Raw genomic sequence first — 21,319 nt, 5'->3', positions numbered from 1 at the left:
TTACATTTACATAATTACACAATATAATATATATTAAAAAATATATTGTACATGCGTATGAAGCATTGAAATTTATTGTATTTGTTTTCTTCTCTTGTGTGTATGTGTGTGTGTGTTTGTGTATTGGGTATGAGTGTGTGTGTGTGTGTAATTTCATATTCTAACTACGGACTTGTCGCGCTATTCAACCAATTGTTGTTCAAATAAATACAAAATGCAACAGTACACAATATTAGAGAATGTCCACTTATTGCAAAAAGGCCAATTAACAAATTATATATTTGTTTGTATATTTAAATGTAAATATCGCTTCACATAATTCGCTGTTGTATTCGTTTTTTATACTTTTTTGTTATCTTTTTATATTTATTGTGTAGTGAAGATGTTTAATAATTTATTTTTATCATTTATAATGATAGCATAGGTAATGATGTAAGTATATGAATATGTATAGTAATTTTGAATTATATAAATTAATTATCGAAATCGGGCGTACACTCGTAGGTGTACATATGTTTTTTTCTGATAAAGACAAAAAGCCGTTCAGCAAAGTATACGAACGATTGCTGTCAAAATAATAAGTATGGTAATTAACGCTTAATTTGGCTTCATAGACTCGAAAACTATGAAACCTATATCTCGAGAGATTTATAGCAATGCCCAATCGCTTGCTGAACAACTGTTTACAATTAGGACTGTTGATAACCTTAACAACTTCAGTTACAAATTAGTTGTCAAATTAATATTGTTGTTGTGCTTAATTTAAGAAAATGTACATAAATTCAAAATTATTTATTGGCAGACTGTTATGCGACCGTCACGGCACAGCCGCAACGCATAGACTGAGACTGACTTGTCTTCCCTTCCATACCCCACTTGGAGTGCTCCCTCTCTTGCCAACTGATCCTTGTGCATGTGAGTGATGTGCTTGAGAGTGTGTGTGTGTGTGGTGTTCTTGTTGTTGTGTGTGCTCGGACAGGCAATTGGAGTATTTTGTATGGACATTAAGCTGAAGAGTACAAAGAAAAATCAAATTGTGTATCAAGTTTTTGCTTTAAGTGCAAACTTACCAATTGCCAAAGGTGTAAGTGCATGAGTGTGTCTGTTTGTGTGTGTGTGTGTGTGAGTGAGTGTGATGATCGAAAACGAAAAAGCGTAATTATTTCTTTTTCTTCTCTTTTCTGTAAATGAAAATCATTAAAAACATTAATGCATGAAATGTTATAAAAACATAAATCAAAGTTTATATAATATAGATAATGGACAGCCAAGCTATACAATAAAACAGGACACACTTGCTTTATAATAAAAACATATATAAAATTTTGCAATAAACTTGCTCACATTTAGCGGCGAAAGTTTTAGAATATATATCGAATGCTTGTACTTGTTGTTGCTGTTTGTTGTTCGTGTTGTTTTTGTTTCGTGTGTTGCCTTCCTAGTGTAGATAGAGTTTAGATTTGCAGTAAGTTTAGTAAGAATGCACTCATTGGCTTTTGAAATGATATAGCCAGGGCGCAAGACAACAGCAGACGCCATCGAACCATCTGTAAGAATTGAAGAATTTTTTTGCTTTTTGTGTTGCTGTTTTCTATTTTGTTTTTTGTTGAGCTATTTGTATAACAGTGCTTGGTGCTTGGCTTGGGGGCTTGAACCGTTTTATAAGAAATCAAGCAACAAAACAGGAAAATGCTGAAAACGTTTAGCAACTGTATGGAGAGCAATGTTTCTGATAAATGTTAAAATGCATGAGATGTAATCACAATAACATATTAATTGAATTGTTTAACACAAAGTTAGTGTTATGTTTTTTTTAAGTGAGTGTGTGTGTGTGTGTGCTCAAGGAGCTTTAAACATACATATGTATGCTAGTTAACGGCTACTTTAGTTTATGTGTACGTGCGCTTTTGTAAAACATCTAATTCTAATCAAGTTTTGTATATAATTCTTTAATTACACTAGTTTACAGCCAATGCGTTTTAGAGCTATTTATATTTTTTCTGTTATAGACTTTGGCGTGCTGCACACAAAATAACACTTAAAATATTGCATTGATTCAAGAATTAATAATAATGCAATGCTAGAAGACTCTGTGAAGGCTGCAACTGTTATAATTATTTATTTATTATTCTTAGTCGCGCACTCACTTCACTGCTTGTTGACGCGCCAAGAGTCAAAACACAACTGACCTCGCCTCGCTTGCTGCCCACACACGTTTTGATCTCAGTGCAAGATAAAAAGCTAAGAGCGCAAGCACTTCGGACTCCGAAGTTCGGAGAGCGTAAGCGAGAGTCAATGCGAGGGCAGCGCTGCTCACCCGTTCGCTCCGAACGAAAGCGTCGCTACTTTGCTACTGAGAGAGAGAGCGCATCGTACGATAGCGTGGGTCACTTTATTTTGTAACTGTTGTGTTTTGACTGCAGGTAGAAGCTGATCATGGGAATTTGAAGCAAAGCATCAGCATAAAATAAAATATTCGAACATTAAATAAAATGCTTTTGTTTAAAGTCTGAGTCCTACATTTGCTTTAAGCTTGTGCTACAATTAAATTAAGTCTATCTTGAAACCTAAACAGCGACAATTTTGTTGTATTTGTATTTAGCACGCCAGAATCTATTCATAAAAATATAAACAACTCTGAGGCTAGATAAAAAGTTTATATTTGTAAACTAGTGTATGCATTTAATGTATATTTAGAATATGTCTTTGTTTAGGCAAGGTATAAACTTTAAACATTACTACTTTTGAACCACATTTGGGTTGTTTTGTTTTTAATTGCTTTAGCTGTTTGCTACGTTCAGTTTAACGCCAAAAATGTTTAGTTTAGTTTATATGCTAAGTGCTACAAAAACTTGCTATTTATTGAAATTGTTTATATAGTTAACTATGTCTATATTGCAAAAATCATTTAGTATTTGCTTTTCTAGAGTTTTCACAGCGTTTTGTGTGTTTGTGTGTGTGGCTTTCAGTTAAAAACTAATTCATTATAATTATATGTAAGTTTTAATTGCCTATGCGCAACAGTTAAGTCTGCATTGTTTTTATTGTTATGCATAATAAAATTGTGATTAAAGCTTTTTGGCAGCGCCTAATAATGTATAGAGTACCAAATTGACTCAGTTTTTGTTTTCATGTGGCAGTGGGACAACAAACACATTAAACAAAAGAACTCTTAGCTTAATAGTTGTAAGTAAAATTAAACAAGACAAGACAACACAACAGAAGGAATGTACAAAAAACAGCGCTTGGAATAAGCAACAAAAGCGAGACTTGAACAACAAAAACAACAGAAACATAAACAAATGATGATAGTGGCGAAAAGTAGAAGCAATTAAACCACACAAGCTGAGAAAACCCCCATTACGCGTCAGCCAATGTCCTGCTGCGCATGGCCACTGGTTGAAGAGGAGGAGGAGGAAGAAGCTGAGGAGTTTCTGCCACGCGTTTGCTGACTATACCTGCTGTTGGTGGATTGTTGTGGCGGCGGCTGCTGCTGCTGTTGCTGGTTGTTAATACTATGCGGCGTTGTGGCCTCGGGGAATGTATCCGCATCCTCGTCGTGTGGCTGCATTGGCGGCTGCTGGCTTGACTGTAGCAATAGCGACTCTGAAGGCTGTTGATCGGCGAGCATTTTGGCGGTTAGAATGCTAACATAGGACTCATAGCGACGCAGCTGCAACAAAAGATTAATAAGTAATGTATAATGAGCTGCGCTGTAGCTTAAACAAACTTCATATTGCAAATAGTTTTCCTTTTCCTTGTAGTTTTGCAGTGGCAAACCTTTGCTGGGCACTGGTATCTTCTGATGCGCAGCTAGCTCAGTTGTTAACTGCGACACTTGCAGCTCATGCGACTCCAATTGCTCCTTCTGCAAATAGCACAAATGTTTAACTAATTGTTTATAAAGTAAAGTAACGTTGTTGAGTTTACCAGCAGCAGTTTGGTTTGCGCGCTGGGCAGCAGCGGACGCTGGAAGCGCTTCTGACTGCCCACGCCGCCTTCCAGTGGCGGCGCTGAGAAAGCTGCGCATACATAGTTAATAGTCTCTACCCATGAGTGCAGCTCCTTGGAGTCACTGGTTTGAAACAAATACTCTGCCTGATCGGCTGTTTGCAGTCGGAACACATGTTGCTTCTTGGTATAGTCATTGGCCATTGTAGCCAGTGCGTGATGTATGCGTATTGCATTGTGCAGATTGTCGGACATCTGCAAGGATAAAAAGCGTTAAGCCAGCAGCAGCTTTGCATATTGTTAAACTTACTTGACTCTTGCGAAAGCCATGTTCGTCCTTGTGCAAATAAAGCACAAGATCCCGCAATGTTATAAAGAACATTTTCCAGCTGCGTTTACCAAATGGCGCTGCAACAAAATAAATTAGTATAAGCTTTAAATTGCGCAGCTAAACTTACTTTTTTTGAAGCTAGTATCATAGCAACATTTACGCATCACATAACCCTTTTTATATTCGATTGCTGTAGCTGATTCGGGTGCGTCCAAGAATGGATTCTGACTAATGCCGGTGAGGCCAGTATTATTATTAGAACGCTGCTGCTCAGCTGCATCGTCATCGCTGCGAAACACAAAACAAATAATTATAAACATTAAGTGAGTAACTAAATTAATTTTTGTGCTAGCTTACAGCGCCCATTCCAATGGCTTTGTTTTAATGGCCTGATACAAATACTTGAGCACATCCTTGGGAAAGTTCTCGCCATCATTGAGATCGGCTAGATTGTCCACAAACTCGGCGCAGCTCATTTTGCGATTTATATTCTGACCATGCAGATCGGTGTTAAGCAACATAATGGCGCAGGTAAGCGTGTGCACAGCATCCTGTGAGTTGAAAGTGCCTGGATTGCAGTCAAGAAAACGTTTGGAGAAATGCACCAGAACACGCTCGCGCTCTTGTGTTTCGCCTGAGAGCGAAAACTGCTGCAGAAACTCGCGCAGCGCCAAGTCCAAGGATTTAGTTTCAAAGCTAAAATGCTTGAGATACTCGTCGGCAACAGCGCGACTAAAGTCGTTGCTGCAAGCAAATAATATAATTAGCATAAGCTTAATTTATGGTAATAGGTCAACATACTTCTTGCTTAGATGCCGCGACACATCGCTCTTCTTAAAGCCATCCAGGCAGTACAGTCTTTTGGCCAGGCGTATGGCCGAAGGCATATCCACAGCCTTGGGTGAGTAATGATACGAATGCAGCGACTCCACATCGCTGCCATCGTCCGAGACTGGCGGCGAACCATCGCGTGTAGCCACCGCGGTTAGCTGCTCCTCGGAGTAGTGTGTGTGACCCTCATCCTCGGAGCGCGTAACGCTGCTGTGGTTGCTATTGTCCATGCCGCGCACTTGTATGACCAGCTTATGCTCTGATGAATCGCGCTCACGTTCGCGCTCACGCTCGCGTTGCTGCTGCTGATTGCGCAGGTGCTGCTTGAGCTGCTGATGCTGCTGACGCTGCTGCGCGGCCGCATCCGAGACGAGTATGGTGGAGTCCGAGTCGCTGGGATCGCTAAGTACCATGCCGCCTAGAATATCGCGAGAACTCAATAAATTATCGTCATCTTGATAGTCGGGACTAGAGATATTTGAAATGGCCTCTGAGACGCTCTGATCGTTGCCAAAGCCAGCACCACCACCAAGACCACTACCACCACCACCATTACCACCACCACCACCGCCGCCGCCAGCACCATTTGGACAGCTCAACAGACCTGGCAATGCAACTGGCTGCTGTGGTTGCTGCTGCTGCAGACGCTGCTGTGGAGGCGTCTGTTGCTGCGCGCTCTTTGAGCCTGAGGATGACATGACGGACGACGACACAGACGTGGGCGAGTTCGGACTGCCGACTGCCGAATGCTGAGGCGATGAACTAATGGAACTTGAATGTGAATTTGAATGCGATTGCTGACCGTAGTATTGCTGCTGCTGCTGTTGTTGTTGTTCCTGCTGCTGCTGTAGTAACGCGAGCTGATGTGGCGCCAATGGTGCATTGTAGGTCCAAACAATGCGATCACGATTCGATGCCTGCATCAAAATAAAATAGATTAGTATGATTGCTTAAAATAAAAGCTGCAGCTTAATATAAATTGCTTTTGTTTCAGTTGCCTTCAACCCAATCTGTAGTCCTAAGAGTCTGTCACTGTTTGAGGCACGTGAATATGTGTGTGTAAGTGTGTGTGTGTTATTTATGTTTGTGGTTGGTTAAACTTATTTAACTACAATACACAGTTCAAATAGCAGCGCAGGCAAAAACACAAAGTTTGAGCAAATTATAAACAAAATAAAGAGAGAGAGAGAGTTTAACTAAGCATGCCATGCTTAAACAAAAGGAGCAACCTTTTTGCGTAAAATATGATTTAATTTGTGGCTGCCTCTGTTTGTTGCTGCTGCTTGAGGTTTTACTGCTGCTGCTGTCGTTGCTGCTGCTGCTGCTGGGCACTCGTTATTGTTATTATTATTATTGTTGTTGTTGCTCGCAGGCTCATTGTCAAGCTCGTTCTGCTTCGCGTTGTTATTCAGCATTACAGTTGTCGTTGTTGTTGTTGTTGTTGTCGACTGAGTGTGTTTGTGTTATATCAAGATAAATGTTAACGAGTTAAAAACAGCGAAAACGAGTTAGAAATATAGAAAGAAAGAAACACAAGTATAAGAGTAAGATAGTCAAGATAGAATAGAGTAGACACAAATATTAAGAGAGAGAGAGAGAGAGCTACAAGGCAAATAGTAACGAGTAACAAGTAACGAGTAAAATAGTACAACGCATATTAATTAGTATGTGGTTAATGCATGAAATTTAAATACAATGGGGCATGAATTTTTAGCGACAGTTTTACAAACTATATAACTAATATAACTAACGAGTTGATTTACAGTTACATTTAATTATAATATATTGTACTACAGTCAGTTTTTTGGGGGGCTACATTGTGCTCGTATTCGGGGCGTGTCGCTTGGAATTTTCACACTTGGCTAGCAGCTAATCCTTTAGCTAGTTTGCAAATTGTAGCGAGTGCACGCGGCTTACCTGCGAGTCCTCCGAGTCATGACGCGTATCGAGCAACGTGTTGAGTGAGCTATTTACATCCTCATCAATGTCAATGGGTATCACAGCCGCAATGCCCTCACGCTGTATTTGCTGCAAATGATCTTCAGATTTACTAGTGCGAAATCCAGCTGCATCACATTTGCGCACCACATGGCCATTGTGGCGACGCACCACCACCGCCGCATTGCTAGACTCGGGCGCCAACGAACTGGGCTCCGGACTGGTGGGCACCGAGCTGGCCGTTTCCTTATCCACAAGCGGCGCTGACAGCGAAATGGGCGATGTAGGCACTGAGAACGAAGTTTCATCTTGCACTAAGCCCAAGATAGCTTCGCTTTTCACTGTGCCCGAGGAGTTGCTGGTGGAGCCAGAGTAGCCAGCTTGGGCACGTGCGCAATCAACGGCATCGCGTTGGCGCTGCTGCTGTCGGCTGCGCTGCTTGAGCGCGCGCAAACGCTGCTTGGCTGAGCCCAGCGAATTGGTGGAGTACTCCTCATCGCCTGCATCGTTTTCTTCCTCATTGTAGTCCACTTCGTCATCATCATCATCCACTAGACACTGCCGATCGCTGTCATCCTCATCGCCACGGCCCAAACCGCTTTGATAGGTTTCTATGTTGGTAATGTCGTAGTGCGTTTGATCCTCTTCACGCTCCTCCTGCTCCGCCTCCAAATCATCTTCATTCTGATAGTACTCATAGCGCTGCTGCTGCTGTTGTTGTTGCTGCTGCTGCTGTTGACGCTGACGCAGCTGCTGCTGCTGCCGACGCTTATTGTCGCCATACTCCAGACTAGCGTCCTCATCACGCTCCAGCTCATCGCACATAAGCAGCGTATCGTTGGTCAGCGAGTCCCGTCGATTGTAGCTGTTGTTAATGCTATCACGTTGTTGTTGTTGCTGCTGCTGCTGCAACTGTTGCTGCTGTTGGCCACGCTGCATTTTAGCCTCACGCCTAACCGAATCCGAGCTGGTGTTGGTATTGGTAGGCGAGTCCACCGAGGAAGACGAAGTGGGCGAACTTTCACCGGAAGCACGCGGCGCTAAGGCGCCATTGGCACGAGCGCTGCCCAGCGTGCGCTTGGGAAAGTCTCGCAGACTGTCCACCTGTTAAGAAGTAAGCGCTATTAACTATTGATAGGCAAAGTAATTGGTGTGGCTTACCTTCTTGGCCTGCGCTGTAAGCAAATTGCTGGACTGCGGCGTGCGGCTTAGATTCAGTATAAGATCGCCGGTCATCATATAAGCCTCGAAGCGTGGCGCCTTGGCAGGCTGCGGTGGCGCCGAGTTGGGCTCTGGCTCACGCTCCGACTCGCGCTCTGCGCCGTGACGTTGACGCGTTAGCGCCGGACTGCCGCTGTAGCTATTGGAATGCTGCAGCGGCGGCGGAAGTTGCTGTTGCTGCTGTGGCTGCTGTATGGAGTTGCCGTTGGCTGCCTTTGTGGGTATTTGGGAGGGGCGTGGTCGCTTATGCTGCGGCGATTGCAGCTGCTTGGGCTGCGCTGCTTTGAGCGCCTGTGGAATGCGTGATGGTCGAAATGTTGGCGAGGTGGCGCCGCTGCCTGCAGCTGCTGCTGATGTTGGTGATGTGGCAATATAACTGTTGCTTGTGCTGCTCGTTATAATGGTGGACTCTACCATTTGTATTTTGGTGGAGCTGGCGGAAGAATTGCGACTGTGCGTATGTTGTGTTGTTGTTGTTGCTATCGAGCTGATTGCTGTTGTTGCTGTTGGCGATTGCTGGCGCAATGAAGGCAAATGCGAGGGCGACGACTTGTAGCGCAGCGCTGGTGATCCAGCATTTGTGGGCGTGGTTGCTGCCTTATGCTGCTGCTGCTGCTGCTGTCGCTGATGCTTGGGCGAAGCAGAGTTTGGACTGCTGCTATAGTCATAAATATTCAAAGGAGATTCAATGTCCACATAGTGTGGACTATGCGTATTGGCCAGCTGCTCTTTTATGCGCGCCTTTAGCTTGGGATCTGCAATAGCAAATTAAATTAAATAAAATGCTTGATGCTTATAGCAAGCAAAACTTGCCTCGTTTCAGCTCCAAGGTAACTAAGTTCTCAGACAAACGCAGACATTTCAGCACTGAGAAAAGAGCACAAATTTAATATTAATAGCAATATAAAATAAGCTGCCAACGTCCGCACTCACCTTCTTTTGTTGTATGACGATGCACATCAATGCCATTGACTTTCAATATAACATCACCCGCCTCCACCTGCAGCAAGAGAAGAGAGAGAATTATATTAGCAACTTCAATTTTAGTAGTAGCAACTATTGATTTTTCTCTAACAAAAACAAATTTTTGTCGACAAGCGGAAAAGCTGTCGACACTTGTAAAACTATTTTTAATTCAACGTCAACAACAGCAACAGCAACAACAACAACAACAATTATGATAAAAACGTATTGCTGACGTCAAAAATAATATTCTATATATTTTAGTTTTGTTTGTTAGCCTGGTACGCACTTCTCTTAGAAACGCGCACATGTTTGTATTTAATCAATTTCTAGATTGCATAATTTGAACGCAAATTTTAGTTGCTATTGATTTATTTATGCATTGTTTACAGCACTTTAATGTCAAGTGATTAAACTTAAAACAAAATAGCAGCAATTTATGCATTTTAATTATGGTTCGGTTCACAATGGGCAAACAGCTGAGCACGACAAGCTCACATTGCATGCAAAGCGCAGCGCCTAATGCAAATGAGAGCAAGAGCCAAGAGAGGAGAAGAGAGCGATAAAGAGCAGAGAGCGTTATGTATGTGTGAGTAGCGTGTGCAAAAGCCAAGAGCAAGCAATTAAACACTTTTGATTGAGAGCAAAGCATGCAGAGCGCATTAGGGTGTAATTAAAAATTATTAATTTAATTTAATTAAAAGCGCTTTAGAATATAAAACAAAAACAGTTACTTGTTTGCTTAAAAATATTAAAAAATCAATTTGTCTTACTGCTCGCTAAGATAAATTTTAAATTAGTTCAACTTATTTTTGTAGCTCAAAGCATTAAATTTTTCTTTTATTAACATTTGCGCTTTAATAAATTATTCTTAGCAGAAAATCAATTTTATGCTTGATTTATTTTATTTTTATTTGCAATTTAAATTAGTTTGCAAAGTAATTTTTACAGCTTACACAAAAAGTTTTGGCAAACTTTTGCTGCTCAGGCTAAAATCAATTTCATGTTTTTTCTTGCGCATTTAATTAAGTTTAATAAACAAGAGAATTGACATTGATATGTTGTAAGTTATATTAACAATTAGCGCAAGTATTGAATTCAAATAGTTGCTGCTGCTGCTGCTGAATACAAAACCATTTGCTTATCAATCAAATTAACGTCAATATAGCGACATTGAGCATTAAATGTTTGTTGTTTGCCACAATGCGCTGCTTATTAATTATTATAACAGTTTGCTTAATAATATGTTCATGGCATTCCATGTGCGTATCAGCAACAATATCAATTAAACATTAACAGCAACAACTCGGCAGCTTGTCAACTCAACACGAGTGGGGGTGGCAAATAAACAAAATCAAAAAAAACCCTTTGCGCTGGTATGTGTGTGTGCGTGTGTGGGTGTCAATGCAATGACAACAATGATGACAATGCCGTTGACCGAGCCAAGTACGCGGCCGCCTTCAACTTTGTTAACAGTTGAGTGCTGTGTGTTTGTAACGGTAAACGGTAAACACTGTAGCAATTTAAACGAAAACATACGATTTATTGAAAATCAATGTTGGCCACACTTCAAAATGCAAACTGCAAAAAAGAATAAGAGACAAAACAAATGCAGACAGGTGCCATTGTTATTGTTATTGTTGCAACAATTAGGGCAACGCTTTATTGTTGACAATGCCTAAGTGGGCTACAATGCAGACAAACTGCGCCTCAAACGGACGGACAGACAGACTGTTGTTTTTATTGAACTAATGGCTTTGCCATGAGGCGACGACAAGCGCATGTAGCGTATACGCAATGTTGCCATAGCTAAGCTAAAAAAGCTGGCAAGTGTATTAAGCTCATGACTGCGTCATCATTTCACTTTTCACTGCACAGCATGAGCGCAAGTCTTGGGGTCTCTATTTTCTTTTATTTTCTATGGCGCAAACACAAGACGCTGGGGCTGATTAACATGCCATGGGCTTGGGTGCTGCTTTATTAGCATATAGTTTACACTTAAGCTGCTTGTTTGTTAACAACTTTCAGCTCCCTAACACAGACACAAATAGTTAAGCTAACGAGCGGCGCTAAGCCAAGACCCAAAAGGTTGTAGCTAGAACTAATGCTAAACATAATTTTGAGCTGCAAATTATTTATAACTTCAGTTTGAGTTGCAAAAGCTTTCAGTTAGAGCTGTTTATTTATTAATTATATTAACATTTCTTACTTAATATTTTATTCACAGCTTCATTTTAAGTCTCATTGCAGCTAGAACTCTTTTTATAACAATAACTTAATTTTAAGTGTTCATAAATCATCAAAACTTTTTACTTTTTCACAGCTTTAACTGCTTTGCATTATCAGCTAAAACACGTGCCTGTTTAACTCGCATCCGGCGGATGCTTTTTCCAACTTAAAATGTGTAAAAATTCTGATAAAAAATTTGTATCTTCCTAATATAAAAACAGCTGTTTTTGCACGCCTGCGCTGTCAGTTATTTATTAGTAATTTATGCTTTAGCTTAAACAACATTTATTTATACAAATCTGCTGACCTTGCCGTAAACATTTGCATTGTTGTTTGTTTTTTTTTTTTCACAAAACTATTCATAACTAAGCGCAGCACTCAACATTGTTGTTTATTCATATGCACACACAGTAAATTTATATTAAAACACAGCATTTAACTTTTATGATGTTTGTTTGCCCCGCTTGGATATTTTTGATTGTGTAAGCAGCAAAGAGCGGAAGTTTCGAATGGCATAGAGCAGCGTATTTTTGCCTAATTATATTCAATTTAAGTGTGAACTGCTCCCCCACAGGCTGCTCTACTATTTGTTTTTGTTTGTGCCTTTTTGGTTACAAAGTGCTGCTAATTGCTGCAAATTGATTGAATCTGTATACGGCTGGTTGCATATGCAACGCTTTGCTGCAAGTTCTTAGCATAATTTGGCTGAAAATCATTGTGGCATGCCACACACACAAGCAACTTGTTCTTATTTTTTTCGCAATTTTTTCAACTAACTGTGCGCATATTTTAACTTGGCTTTTAGTTTAATTTTTTACCTTTTTGCTCGACGACGACGACGACAATTTCACAGCTGCTTGAGTTTTTGTAGCAAACGCAGCAAATAAACTAAATATAACGGCACTAACAGCCAAAGGAATTAGCACGAATTCTAAAAGTTTTCAGCCCAAACCCCAAGCCCCAACCCATGACTGACCTGTAAAAATACACACAGCTCTAAATATGCATGTGTATGTGTGTGTGCCTGTGTGTGTGTGTGTTTTTTTGAGAACAAGTTTATTTTGGTTTTTGCTCGCTTCACATTATTGATTTGCATTTGATGCCGTTTTTTGCTGCTTTTGCACTCACTTTAGTTTGCTTTGCATTGTTGCCAAATCTATGCCAAATGTACGTACTGGAAACTCAATTGAGTTGATAAAAAGAGAGAGACAGAGAGAGAGAGAGAGAGCGCGCGGCAGATCAAATACCGGCCGGTCTGATCGATCAATCGAGCGTTTCGGCCACTTTGCACTTAAATTGAGCTCAACGCAATCACAAAAGAGAATTCGAGTAGAAACAAACAGAAAAAGGCAGCAACGTGTTAACTACATCGACTATAATAATACCCACGCACTAACAAAATAAACAAATGCCGTATTTACTTGTTAAACAAATACTGACGAAAAAGGTTTGTCAATACTCTGTCTGCCTTGATAGCTTAATAAGAAAGAAATCTTATCGCAAAATCTGTTTTAAAACGGTTTACTACCATTATCTTTAGTAGAATACACAACGCATGAAGATTAGACGTCAATGGTTAGGTAAGGGGAGGGTACGGGGTATGAAAGGCGGCAGCACGTGAAGTAATTAACATTCTTAGCAAGATGTTGCAATTGTTCTGCCTTGTTAAAATATTATAAATGCTATGAGATAAACAAATTTCTAAAGAAGTAATTAAAGAAAACGAAGAAATTATATAAGCATAAGAAATAAAAAGTATTTGAGTTTAATAATAAAATAGTTTTCTAAGAAAGTTTTTATAATATGTTTAGAGTTAAAATGAATCATGCATTAAGTAATAGAAACATGAGAAATACAAATAATTGAGATTTAAACTGCAATATTTGTATACAATTTTAAGTTGTGGTTTATATTGTTTATGATATATATAAATACAATATATATAAACGACTTGAGTTAAATTAAAGATGGGATTAAAGAGCAAGAAGCCAAGAAAAATTTTAGATTAGCACTCACCATCTTTAGTTATTATAATAGTTTGTATAATAATTAATCTTGTAAATAAGTAAATATTTTAGATTCAAATTTTACAAATTATAAGATCTTAATGAGTGAAGTTCTTCTAAACTGTTCTTAGAATTTTAAATTTTTAATTATATATTAGCAAAGTTTGAATCGTTTTTATGCATTTGCTTAATAAGTGAAGCATATAAACGTTTTAAGATAAAAGTAAAGAATGGAATTTAAGAACATATGTCATATATATAAATCATATGCTACAAATAAGATTTCAATCACTGAATTTCTGTTTTTGGGGAGCTCTTGTTAAAAGTTTTGCTAACATTTTACTTTTTTTTTAAACATTTTTACCAGGGCTGCACTTGTTTACATGCATTTGGCTCAATACAGGGTATAGCGTGTGTAATTTTGAAAACAACTGTGAGCGACGCATGAGACAATGACAACAACAGAGACACACGGCAAGTGGTGCCACTCAATTTGCAGGCAAAACAGACAACAAACAGCAGCCAAGTGGCCACGCCGTCACACACACACACACACACATATACAGACACACACTTATGTGCAATACTTATATGCATGTCTGTCTGTATGTGTGTGTGTGTAATGCATGGGCGCACACAAACAAACACTTTAATGTGCAATGCTTAGGATTTAGCGCAAAGTTGATTCCTCTCTGAGCACAGTGTGCGCTTTCTTCTTCTTCTTTTTGCTTTAGCTTTAGCTTTGGCCAGCGCCCAACCAACACCCCCCGATGCAAGCTTTTTGCATGCCGAGTGCCTTATGCACTCATTGTTCTTACTTATTATTTTTGTTGTTGTTGTTGCACCACTGCTCGCTGTGCCGTGGCGTGCAACGAACCGCGGCAGCGCCCACCAAAAGACCAACATGCAGTCCCTAGCCCCGCCACCTCCCGCACTCCTATGCCGCTACTGCTTTGTACGACAACCGTTAAGCAGCCATTAAAAAACTAACTTAATAAACGCGCGCGCAATTTTTTTTTTTTTTTATTTATTTTGTTGGCTGCCACTACTTTTGTAATTCAATTAAAGCAAATTCACTTAAGTTTGCACTTTTGACTTGCGAGCAAAACTAAGAGCACACATACTCACTCTCTCTCTCTCGCTTGTGTGTAGGCGCTCTCGCTCTCTCCGCTCTCGCTGACATTTATGTGCTCATGTCACACATAGTTATAGTTTATTATATATCACAACTTAAACAGCAACTACTTCAACTTCTTTTCCATTGTCAGACGCACATTGAACCCGAAAAATGAAAAAATTGCAATTTCATGTTTTCTAGTGCTCTTTGCTTTTTGTTATTGTTGTCTGCATTTATTATACGTTTCATTTCACGTCTGTGTCTAGCTCAACAAACAACAAAGCGCATTGTTAGCTTAATTAAAATCTATTACTTTTCTATTTGCCATTCATTTTAATAAAAAAAAATTGTAGAAAATTAATTAAAAGTGATAGCTAGCAAAAAGTTTTAATACGTTACTTATGCAAACACAACATTTAACATGAAAAATGTTTTAGCTCTCGAGCTCATCATCATCTTTTTATATATTATATTGAAAATTCAATATATAATATATATATACATGTACTTTAGCGCACATAAGCATTTGAGATGAGCATAGACAATAACAAACAGCAATGCAGAAGAAGAAGAAGAAGAAGAAGACACATAAAATAAAAAATCAATATAGCCTTGTGCTGCTTTTGTTTCTTTTGTAGCCGCCCGCCACTGTCTGCGACAATTAATTTGCTTTCAGGCAACAACAGCAATAACAATAACAATCGGCCACTAGGCACACATACTACAACAACAACAACAAAAGTCGTTAGTCACTTCCAGCTAAAGGCTAATTAAGGCATAGCGCTAGAATTTTGCACAAGCAAGAAAATGAGCGATGAGAGCGACGAGAACTCGGGTCGGGATATAAAGATAAACCCAATGTTTGTTGCTGACCAAGATAATTTAAGCTAACTAATGTAGCTCTGCAGCAGTTTTTTCATTTTTTAAAGCTGCAGCTGCAGCTAAACATAATTAAATAACAATCAACTAGCGCACAAATTGATTAATGTTTGTTTAATTAACACTTGCAGCATTTTTATACCAATTAATCAAAAAGTTTAACATTTTGTAAGTAGAGTAGCGCTATAAAAATTCCCAACATTGTTTGTTTGTTTACAGCACATTTAAATTGTTTAGCATTTTGTTAAAAGAACACATAAACATATTAATTAATATTTCACGCATGTCGCGCAGCCACAAAAATTTCTCGTTGAAAAACGTAAACAAACTCTTTCTCTTTTGCTTCTTCTTCTTTCACATGTATGCAGATCACAAGCTGATAATGAATTTACATATACAAACATATTTACATGCATATGCATGTGTGTGTGCTTGAATTAAAGTCGCTTGCGCACTACTAAAAACAAGTCTGCGGCGAAAGCGATAATAACAAATTGAAAATGTGCGTGTGCCGGTGTCTCTTGCTCCTTTCGCTCTCTCTCCCTCTCTCGCTGTTTATGCATTTTAATGCAAGTCAACGAGTTGTCGACGTCGCTGTCGCTGCCAACTGCGACGCCCGCTGCAATTATCTGACAAAATTCAAACGCTAAAATTTCATAGTTTGCAGCCAAAAGTTGAACAATTTGTTTATTTGCGCCATAAACATTTTATGTAGCTGCAGTCTAAAATAATAATGCAACAAAATGGAAGTATAAACAAGCAGATTAACGCCTGCACTGTAATCAATAAATTGTTTATTATTTATACTTTTAATTTTTCTAGTAAATACTTGCAGCTGATAATTATACAATACACAATGTGTTTGTTGTCTGTTAATGTTAATGGCAGTTATATTTATAACTTTTCATTGTTGTTGTTGTTATTTTCTTGTCTGACTGGGGACTGGCTTTGTTTGCATTTTCTTTTGAATAAAAAGTTGAATGATTTTCAATAAAGTTGCAGCTTAATTTAAAATGTGCGACACGTTCGGGAGTTCAGGTTCAGGTCCGCCCAAATGCAATTCCCGGTAAGCCAATGATACGTGGGCCATGTTCCAAACGAATCATTTCCGATTGCTGGTTTTGGGTTAATACAAAAGCATTTTTATGTGTGGCGTACATGTTGAAATAATATTTGTAATAGAATCTGCTTAGAATAAATATTAACAAAAACAAATACCATAACTCAAAAAGTTGACTACACTCTCTATTTAGCCTTGACTACAAAATAGCAAAAACGTTGCCAACTTTTTGCTAAATTGCCATACAGACATGTTATATTGAAATTGAAATAAACAGCAAACCGATTCAAGGGAATTTCCAATAGCGAAAAGTAAATAACAAATGAAAATTGATACATTGTGTGTGTGTGCGCGTCAGTTTTATATTTTTTGTTATTATTATACTTTTGTATGCTTAAATAAATTGAGCAGCTGTGGGCAAGTGACACGATGACATCACAGCCGAGTGTGAGGATGGGGCGGAGAGAGGTCGCAGAGACTTGCGGCTTATGACTCTCCAAGGTATTGAGAGCATTACAAAAATTATCAACAGTTATAAAATATGTGCTTATCAAGGCGGGGGATAGAATGAACTCAAGCGTCTTGCCGCAGTACGTCCGTCCGTCCGTCCGTCTGTCCGGTGGTTGGAATGAAGTCATAGGGCACGGGCACAAAGGCAAACCAAGAGCATGAGAGTTAGACAGCGAGGGGGCAGCGGCACGGAGACTGACACCCCCAACAAGCTAACAGTCACGATATTTTTACAGCCATAAAGTGTGAATGCACACGCTGTCTGTGTGTGCGTGTGTGAGTGTGTGTTTCTGTCTGTGTGACGTTTACTTACCGCACCGCTATCAGCAGCCGGCGAATTCTCAACAATGTCGTAGATGACATGCGGCGGTCCAGTCGTTCCAAGCAGTGAAAATCCGAAACCAGAATGCTGTTCGCTGCGACTGCGACGCAGCACCACTTTCAATTCCTCGGTCATCGCCGCTCCCTAAGCGTTGTATGCACGTCTCTGTGTGTGTGTGTGTTGGTCTCTCTCCGTGTGTGTGTGTTGTTTGCTGACCACCTGGATTGGATTTGCTGCTGCTCACTTGCGTATTGCTTTTTTGTTATTCTTTTTTTTATAACTTTACTTGTATTTAATTTGCCAACGTGTAGGTGTCTCTTACTCTTTTTTGTTTAATTTCAACTCTTTTTTTTTTGTTATAGCGGCGTTGCGCCTTCTTTAAATGCTTGACTGAAGCTTTGGGGCTTGGCTGTCGCTGCCGCCACTTCAGTACTTCTTTGCGCACTCATTTACAATTGCTTTTATTTCACTTACACGCAGGCACAAAAACGCACACGCACACATTAGCACACACTTACACTTATACGCGAGACGCACTCACACACACAACACGCACGCAGACACAATAGACAACTGCAACAACTACAGCTTACAAAAATTGACTTGGTTGCTCATAATTAAGAATTTGTTTATTGTGTAGTGCAGCTTTAGCTTGACGCAATTTTTTCAAACTACACCCAAACTTGTTAAGATTTTCGGTGTTTCTTTTTATTTCTTTTTTTTTTTTGTTGAGACTTTTTCTCTCTCCACTTTGAACTCTTGTTCGATTAGCCGCTGCCACAGCCGCGACTTGCAGGTTTAACCAATCATCGCGCGTATCAGGCACTTTTTAGGCATTTGACACTAGTGCTCAATTTTGCAAGTATTAATTTAATTAATTTACTTTCAAAAAAACAGACGCCGTGCTTGCGCGAAGTAGTGTTGTTGTTAGTGATGTGCGAGCGAGCGGCAACATGTAATCGAGTAGCGTTTTAGTGTGCTAGATGTTCGAATTCGCAGAAATCGCTTGTGAGTATCATCTACAATAATTCAACAGGAATTGAAATTACGCAGCACTGCTCATTCTGTTGATTCGCTGTTGAGCATAAATGCCTATCGAGCTGCGATAGTTTTTAACAAGCGCGCGCAACTTAAAATAATGGTAACAATACAAATAAGTATTATATGTGCACAAAATGTATAATAATATTGAGCTAGAGCGAAATTGTAATTGTAATTATGATGTCATAGAGCTAGCGGTTTTGTTTGGAGACCGGAATCGGCAAAAGAGTTGGGGATATTTGGTTGGCAGCCAAGCTAAATGATGCGCTGCAGCTTAAAAGTGCGTGCAATTGCGTCTTTCAGTAGTTTCTATTGCCGACATTGCCCGACTTTTATGAGCGATATTTAAATATTGAAGTATGCTTAGCATACAAAGCACTTGACTCATATTTCTAATGAGCTGCAGCTACTTCCGTTTTGTGTTTTGACAACATGCGCCTAAGAAAACAACAACAGCAACATAATTTGCGGGTGTCATAACTGATCAAGAAGAAGAGCACGCGACGTTTAGAATGATCTTTAAGCGAGGGAGGGGGTCCAGATGTTGCGGGCAATTATCATATCAGCAGCACATCATTTACAGTTAAGTGGAAAAACAGATTGAGCCAATCCGAAATGCTGAGAGAGCAGCGCAGTTGTCTTCATAAGCTGACTTTGTATGACAAAAGTATTCAGTATTAATTAGACAGCGCACGCGTAAGGAACGGAGAAAGCATGAAGAACTCCACTGACTTTGATTGCTACTACCCCGAAGGATATGCAGGCTATAACTATGCGCAGGGCTACACGGACTGCAGCAATCTGGAAGAGAGCTGGTCAAATGACACGCAGGCATATGACTGGAGCATGGAGCAACTGACAGACAACATGCCAACTGATACACCACAGCTGGAATTAACTTCAAGCAAGACCACGGTCAGCAGTTCCCAGCGCAAGGAGCGCACAGCTTTTACAAAGACCCAGCTAAAGCAGCTTGAGGCAGAGTTTTGTTACTCCAATTATCTGACACGCCTACGTCGCTATGAAATCGCTGTTGCCCTGGAGCTGAGCGAGCGCCAGGTAAAGGTTTGGTTCCAGAATCGTCGCATGAAGTGCAAGCGCATTAAGCTGGAAGCGGTGGATGTTACAAAGTTAACGCCAAGCTAGGCTCACAAAAGTATTATTTATACAAATCTTTTTAATTACATAACTCTTAAGCTAAATATATTAAAACTACTTCTTCAGCTTCTTGCCAACTTTATTAAGCGGCTTGGCTAGTTGTTTGGCCGCGGCCAGCTGCAGCTGTTGTGAGGCTTTGTTATTCTTTTTAACTGCCACCGCCGGCTTCTTCTTTTGTATGCCACCTGTGCCGGGTTTCCGTTTAATAATATCTTCTAGACGCTCAGCGCCAGTGTTTTGCTTTTTAGTTTTCTTGGGTGGTGGCAATACCTCCTCCTCTTCATCATCTTCGCTTTCCTCAAGATCGCTCGCACTGTCAGCCTCTTCCTCACTGCCATCATCACTTGCGAGTTCAAAGTCTTCGTCATCAGAATCCTCGTTTATGGTATTGCCCAGCAGGTCCTCAAGCTTAGGCTCTGGCTGTTTTTTAGCCGCTTTCTTAGCAGCAGGCTTCTTGGCTACTGCTTTAGTGGATTCTGCCGCCTCCGACTTCTTAACTGGCTGTACCATGAGGCTCGAGAAATCAATGCCTAAGTGCTCATATTTCTTTTGAATCTTCCCCAGCTTACTAATGCCAGATACTGTGCGCTTTTGGCAGTTCTCTTCATTCCAATTGTTTTGCTTCTTAACACTGCGTTGCGTATCCTTCGTTACCTTGGATACATAAATCTCTTTGCCAGCCTTATTTGTGACTTTCTTTACTGTATTCTTGAAGTAGTTGAACTTTTGGTTCTCTGGCGGAATATACTTGGCCTTAACCACCTTTTGAAACATGAGATAGTTGTCCATGGTTTCAGCTGCCACCTTCGCCACCTCCGGATATTCAAACTCAACGAAAGCATATCCTTTGCTGCCGCCGGTGCGCTCTGAGCGCGCTAAACGCACGCGAGTTACATGTCCAAATTGTTTGAAGTACTGGCTCAGCTGCTGCTCAAAGAAGCCATGTGGCAAGTGCCTGACGAGCACTACACCACGTTCCTTGGCTGGTTTGCGCTTGGGCTTATTTGGCAACTTTTTCTTGAGCTGTAAAAAAATGGTGGCGTTTACCGTTGGAGCGCTATTTTTGCTTGAATTAAAACTCACCTGTCCCGACACTACAGCGGGTTTCTGACCTACAGCTTTGGTGGGCGTTGCTGCCTTTGTAGTCATTTGTGGCTTTGGCTTCCTAACCGGCGGCATTATTACTTTTTAAAATTCCTTAACAAAAACACAAAAAACGTAAAATCAAATGCACGTGGAGGTGCGGCGTAGATGATAGTCGGTTGTAAATATTCTATCGATGGGTCGATATGCCGCACGCAAATAATCGTTTAGTAACGAGTCAAGCAGCTGACTGCAATAGTGCTGGTGAACGACAAAAATTACGAACTACGTAGAATCCGCGCGTTTTAAATAAAATGTGAAATTAAATGCTTAAGATGCATGCAAATTTGCTAAAACATGCTACAAACAACTTTTTAAATACCTAAGCACACACACACAAACATATAGAATAAACTGCAAATCTAATTAAAAATGTCTCTAGCATGGTTTGTTGGCTTGCGGTTACACATACTAACTAATGTTTTTTTTTTCTATTTTGTTCTTGTGCCTCTTTGTGCTTGTATGCATTTCATTGCGGTCAAAATGTTAATTATAAGTTTTACGCCAGACATAATGAGATTCGAGTACACACATCAGAGCCCGGCCCCAAAACAGATCATCCTTCCCCTGTACTCCTGCATGTCACTCTAGTTGGCCCAACTGGACTTGTTTCCTAGTT

General features: G+C 40.0%; 3 protein-coding genes across 4 annotated transcripts; 1 reads left to right on the top strand and 2 right to left on the bottom strand.

The window, feature by feature from the left end:
- Positions 1–78: 78 nt before the first annotated feature.
- Positions 79–17,493, bottom strand: LOC108603134 (putative uncharacterized protein DDB_G0271606). 2 transcript variants are annotated; one of them, XM_017991655.1, is made up of 14 exons: positions 17,350–17,493; positions 9,206–9,272; positions 9,086–9,139; positions 8,213–9,027; positions 7,031–8,155; positions 5,084–6,030; positions 4,640–5,026; positions 4,410–4,570; positions 4,262–4,359; positions 3,931–4,206; positions 3,731–3,868; positions 3,459–3,673; positions 1,071–1,181; positions 79–1,009 (listed from the first exon to the last, which is right to left on the bottom strand). In XM_017991655.1, the coding sequence occupies exons 1-13, from the start codon at positions 17,491–17,493 to the stop codon at positions 1,160–1,162; spliced, it is 4,449 nt and encodes a 1,482-aa protein (XP_017847144.1). In that variant the 3' UTR covers positions 79–1,009; positions 1,071–1,159. The 2 variants fall into 2 exon arrangements, with proteins under 2 accessions (XP_017847144.1, XP_017847143.1); XM_017991654.1 differs by lacking the exons at positions 79–1,009; positions 1,071–1,181 and adding an exon at positions 1,345–1,547.
- A 1,620-nt stretch (positions 17,494–19,113) lies between these two features.
- Positions 19,114–19,579, top strand: LOC108601357 (homeobox protein MOX-2). The gene has a single exon (XM_017989256.1). It carries the CDS (start codon positions 19,114–19,116, stop codon positions 19,543–19,545), a length of 432 nt encoding a protein of 143 aa, XP_017844745.1. The 3' UTR covers positions 19,546–19,579.
- On the bottom strand, positions 19,551–20,891 carry LOC108603136 (MKI67 FHA domain-interacting nucleolar phosphoprotein). The gene is made up of 2 exons (XM_017991657.1): positions 20,641–20,891; positions 19,551–20,580 (listed from the first exon to the last, which is right to left on the bottom strand). Exons 1-2 carry the CDS (start codon positions 20,734–20,736, stop codon positions 19,612–19,614), a joined length of 1,065 nt encoding a protein of 354 aa, XP_017847146.1. The 5' UTR covers positions 20,737–20,891; the 3' UTR covers positions 19,551–19,611.
- Between the last annotated feature and the right edge of the window lie 428 nt (positions 20,892–21,319).

This window comes from Drosophila busckii, chromosome 3R, assembly GCF_011750605.1.
Source record: "Drosophila busckii strain San Diego stock center, stock number 13000-0081.31 chromosome 3R, ASM1175060v1, whole genome shotgun sequence".
Classification (NCBI taxonomy): Eukaryota; Metazoa; Arthropoda; class Insecta; order Diptera; family Drosophilidae; genus Drosophila; species Drosophila busckii.
This window is presented reverse-complemented; position numbering and strand designations above follow the sequence as displayed.

Bases quoted from the DNA above. Each gene is read 5' to 3' on its own strand.
- LOC108601357 (XM_017989256.1), top strand. From the start codon at position 19,114: ATGAAGAACTCCACTGACTTTGATTGCTACTACCCCGAAGGATATGCA.
- LOC108603134 (XM_017991654.1), bottom strand. From the start codon at position 17,493: ATGACCGAGGAATTGAAAGTGGTGCTGCGTCGCAGTCGCAGCGAACAG. The intron at 9,140-9,205 runs GTGAGTGCGGAC...CTCTTTTCTCAG, and splicing joins TCGTCATACAACAAAAGAAG to TGCTGAAATGTCTGCGTTTG. The intron at 9,028-9,085 runs GCAAGTTTTGCT...TTGCTATTGCAG, and splicing joins TACCTTGGAGCTGAAACGAG to ATCCCAAGCTAAAGGCGCGC.
- LOC108603136 (XM_017991657.1), bottom strand. From the start codon at position 20,736: ATGCCGCCGGTTAGGAAGCCAAAGCCACAAATGACTACAAAGGCAGCA. The intron at 20,581-20,640 runs GTGAGTTTTAAT...ATTTTTTTACAG, and splicing joins CCGCTGTAGTGTCGGGACAG to CTCAAGAAAAAGTTGCCAAA.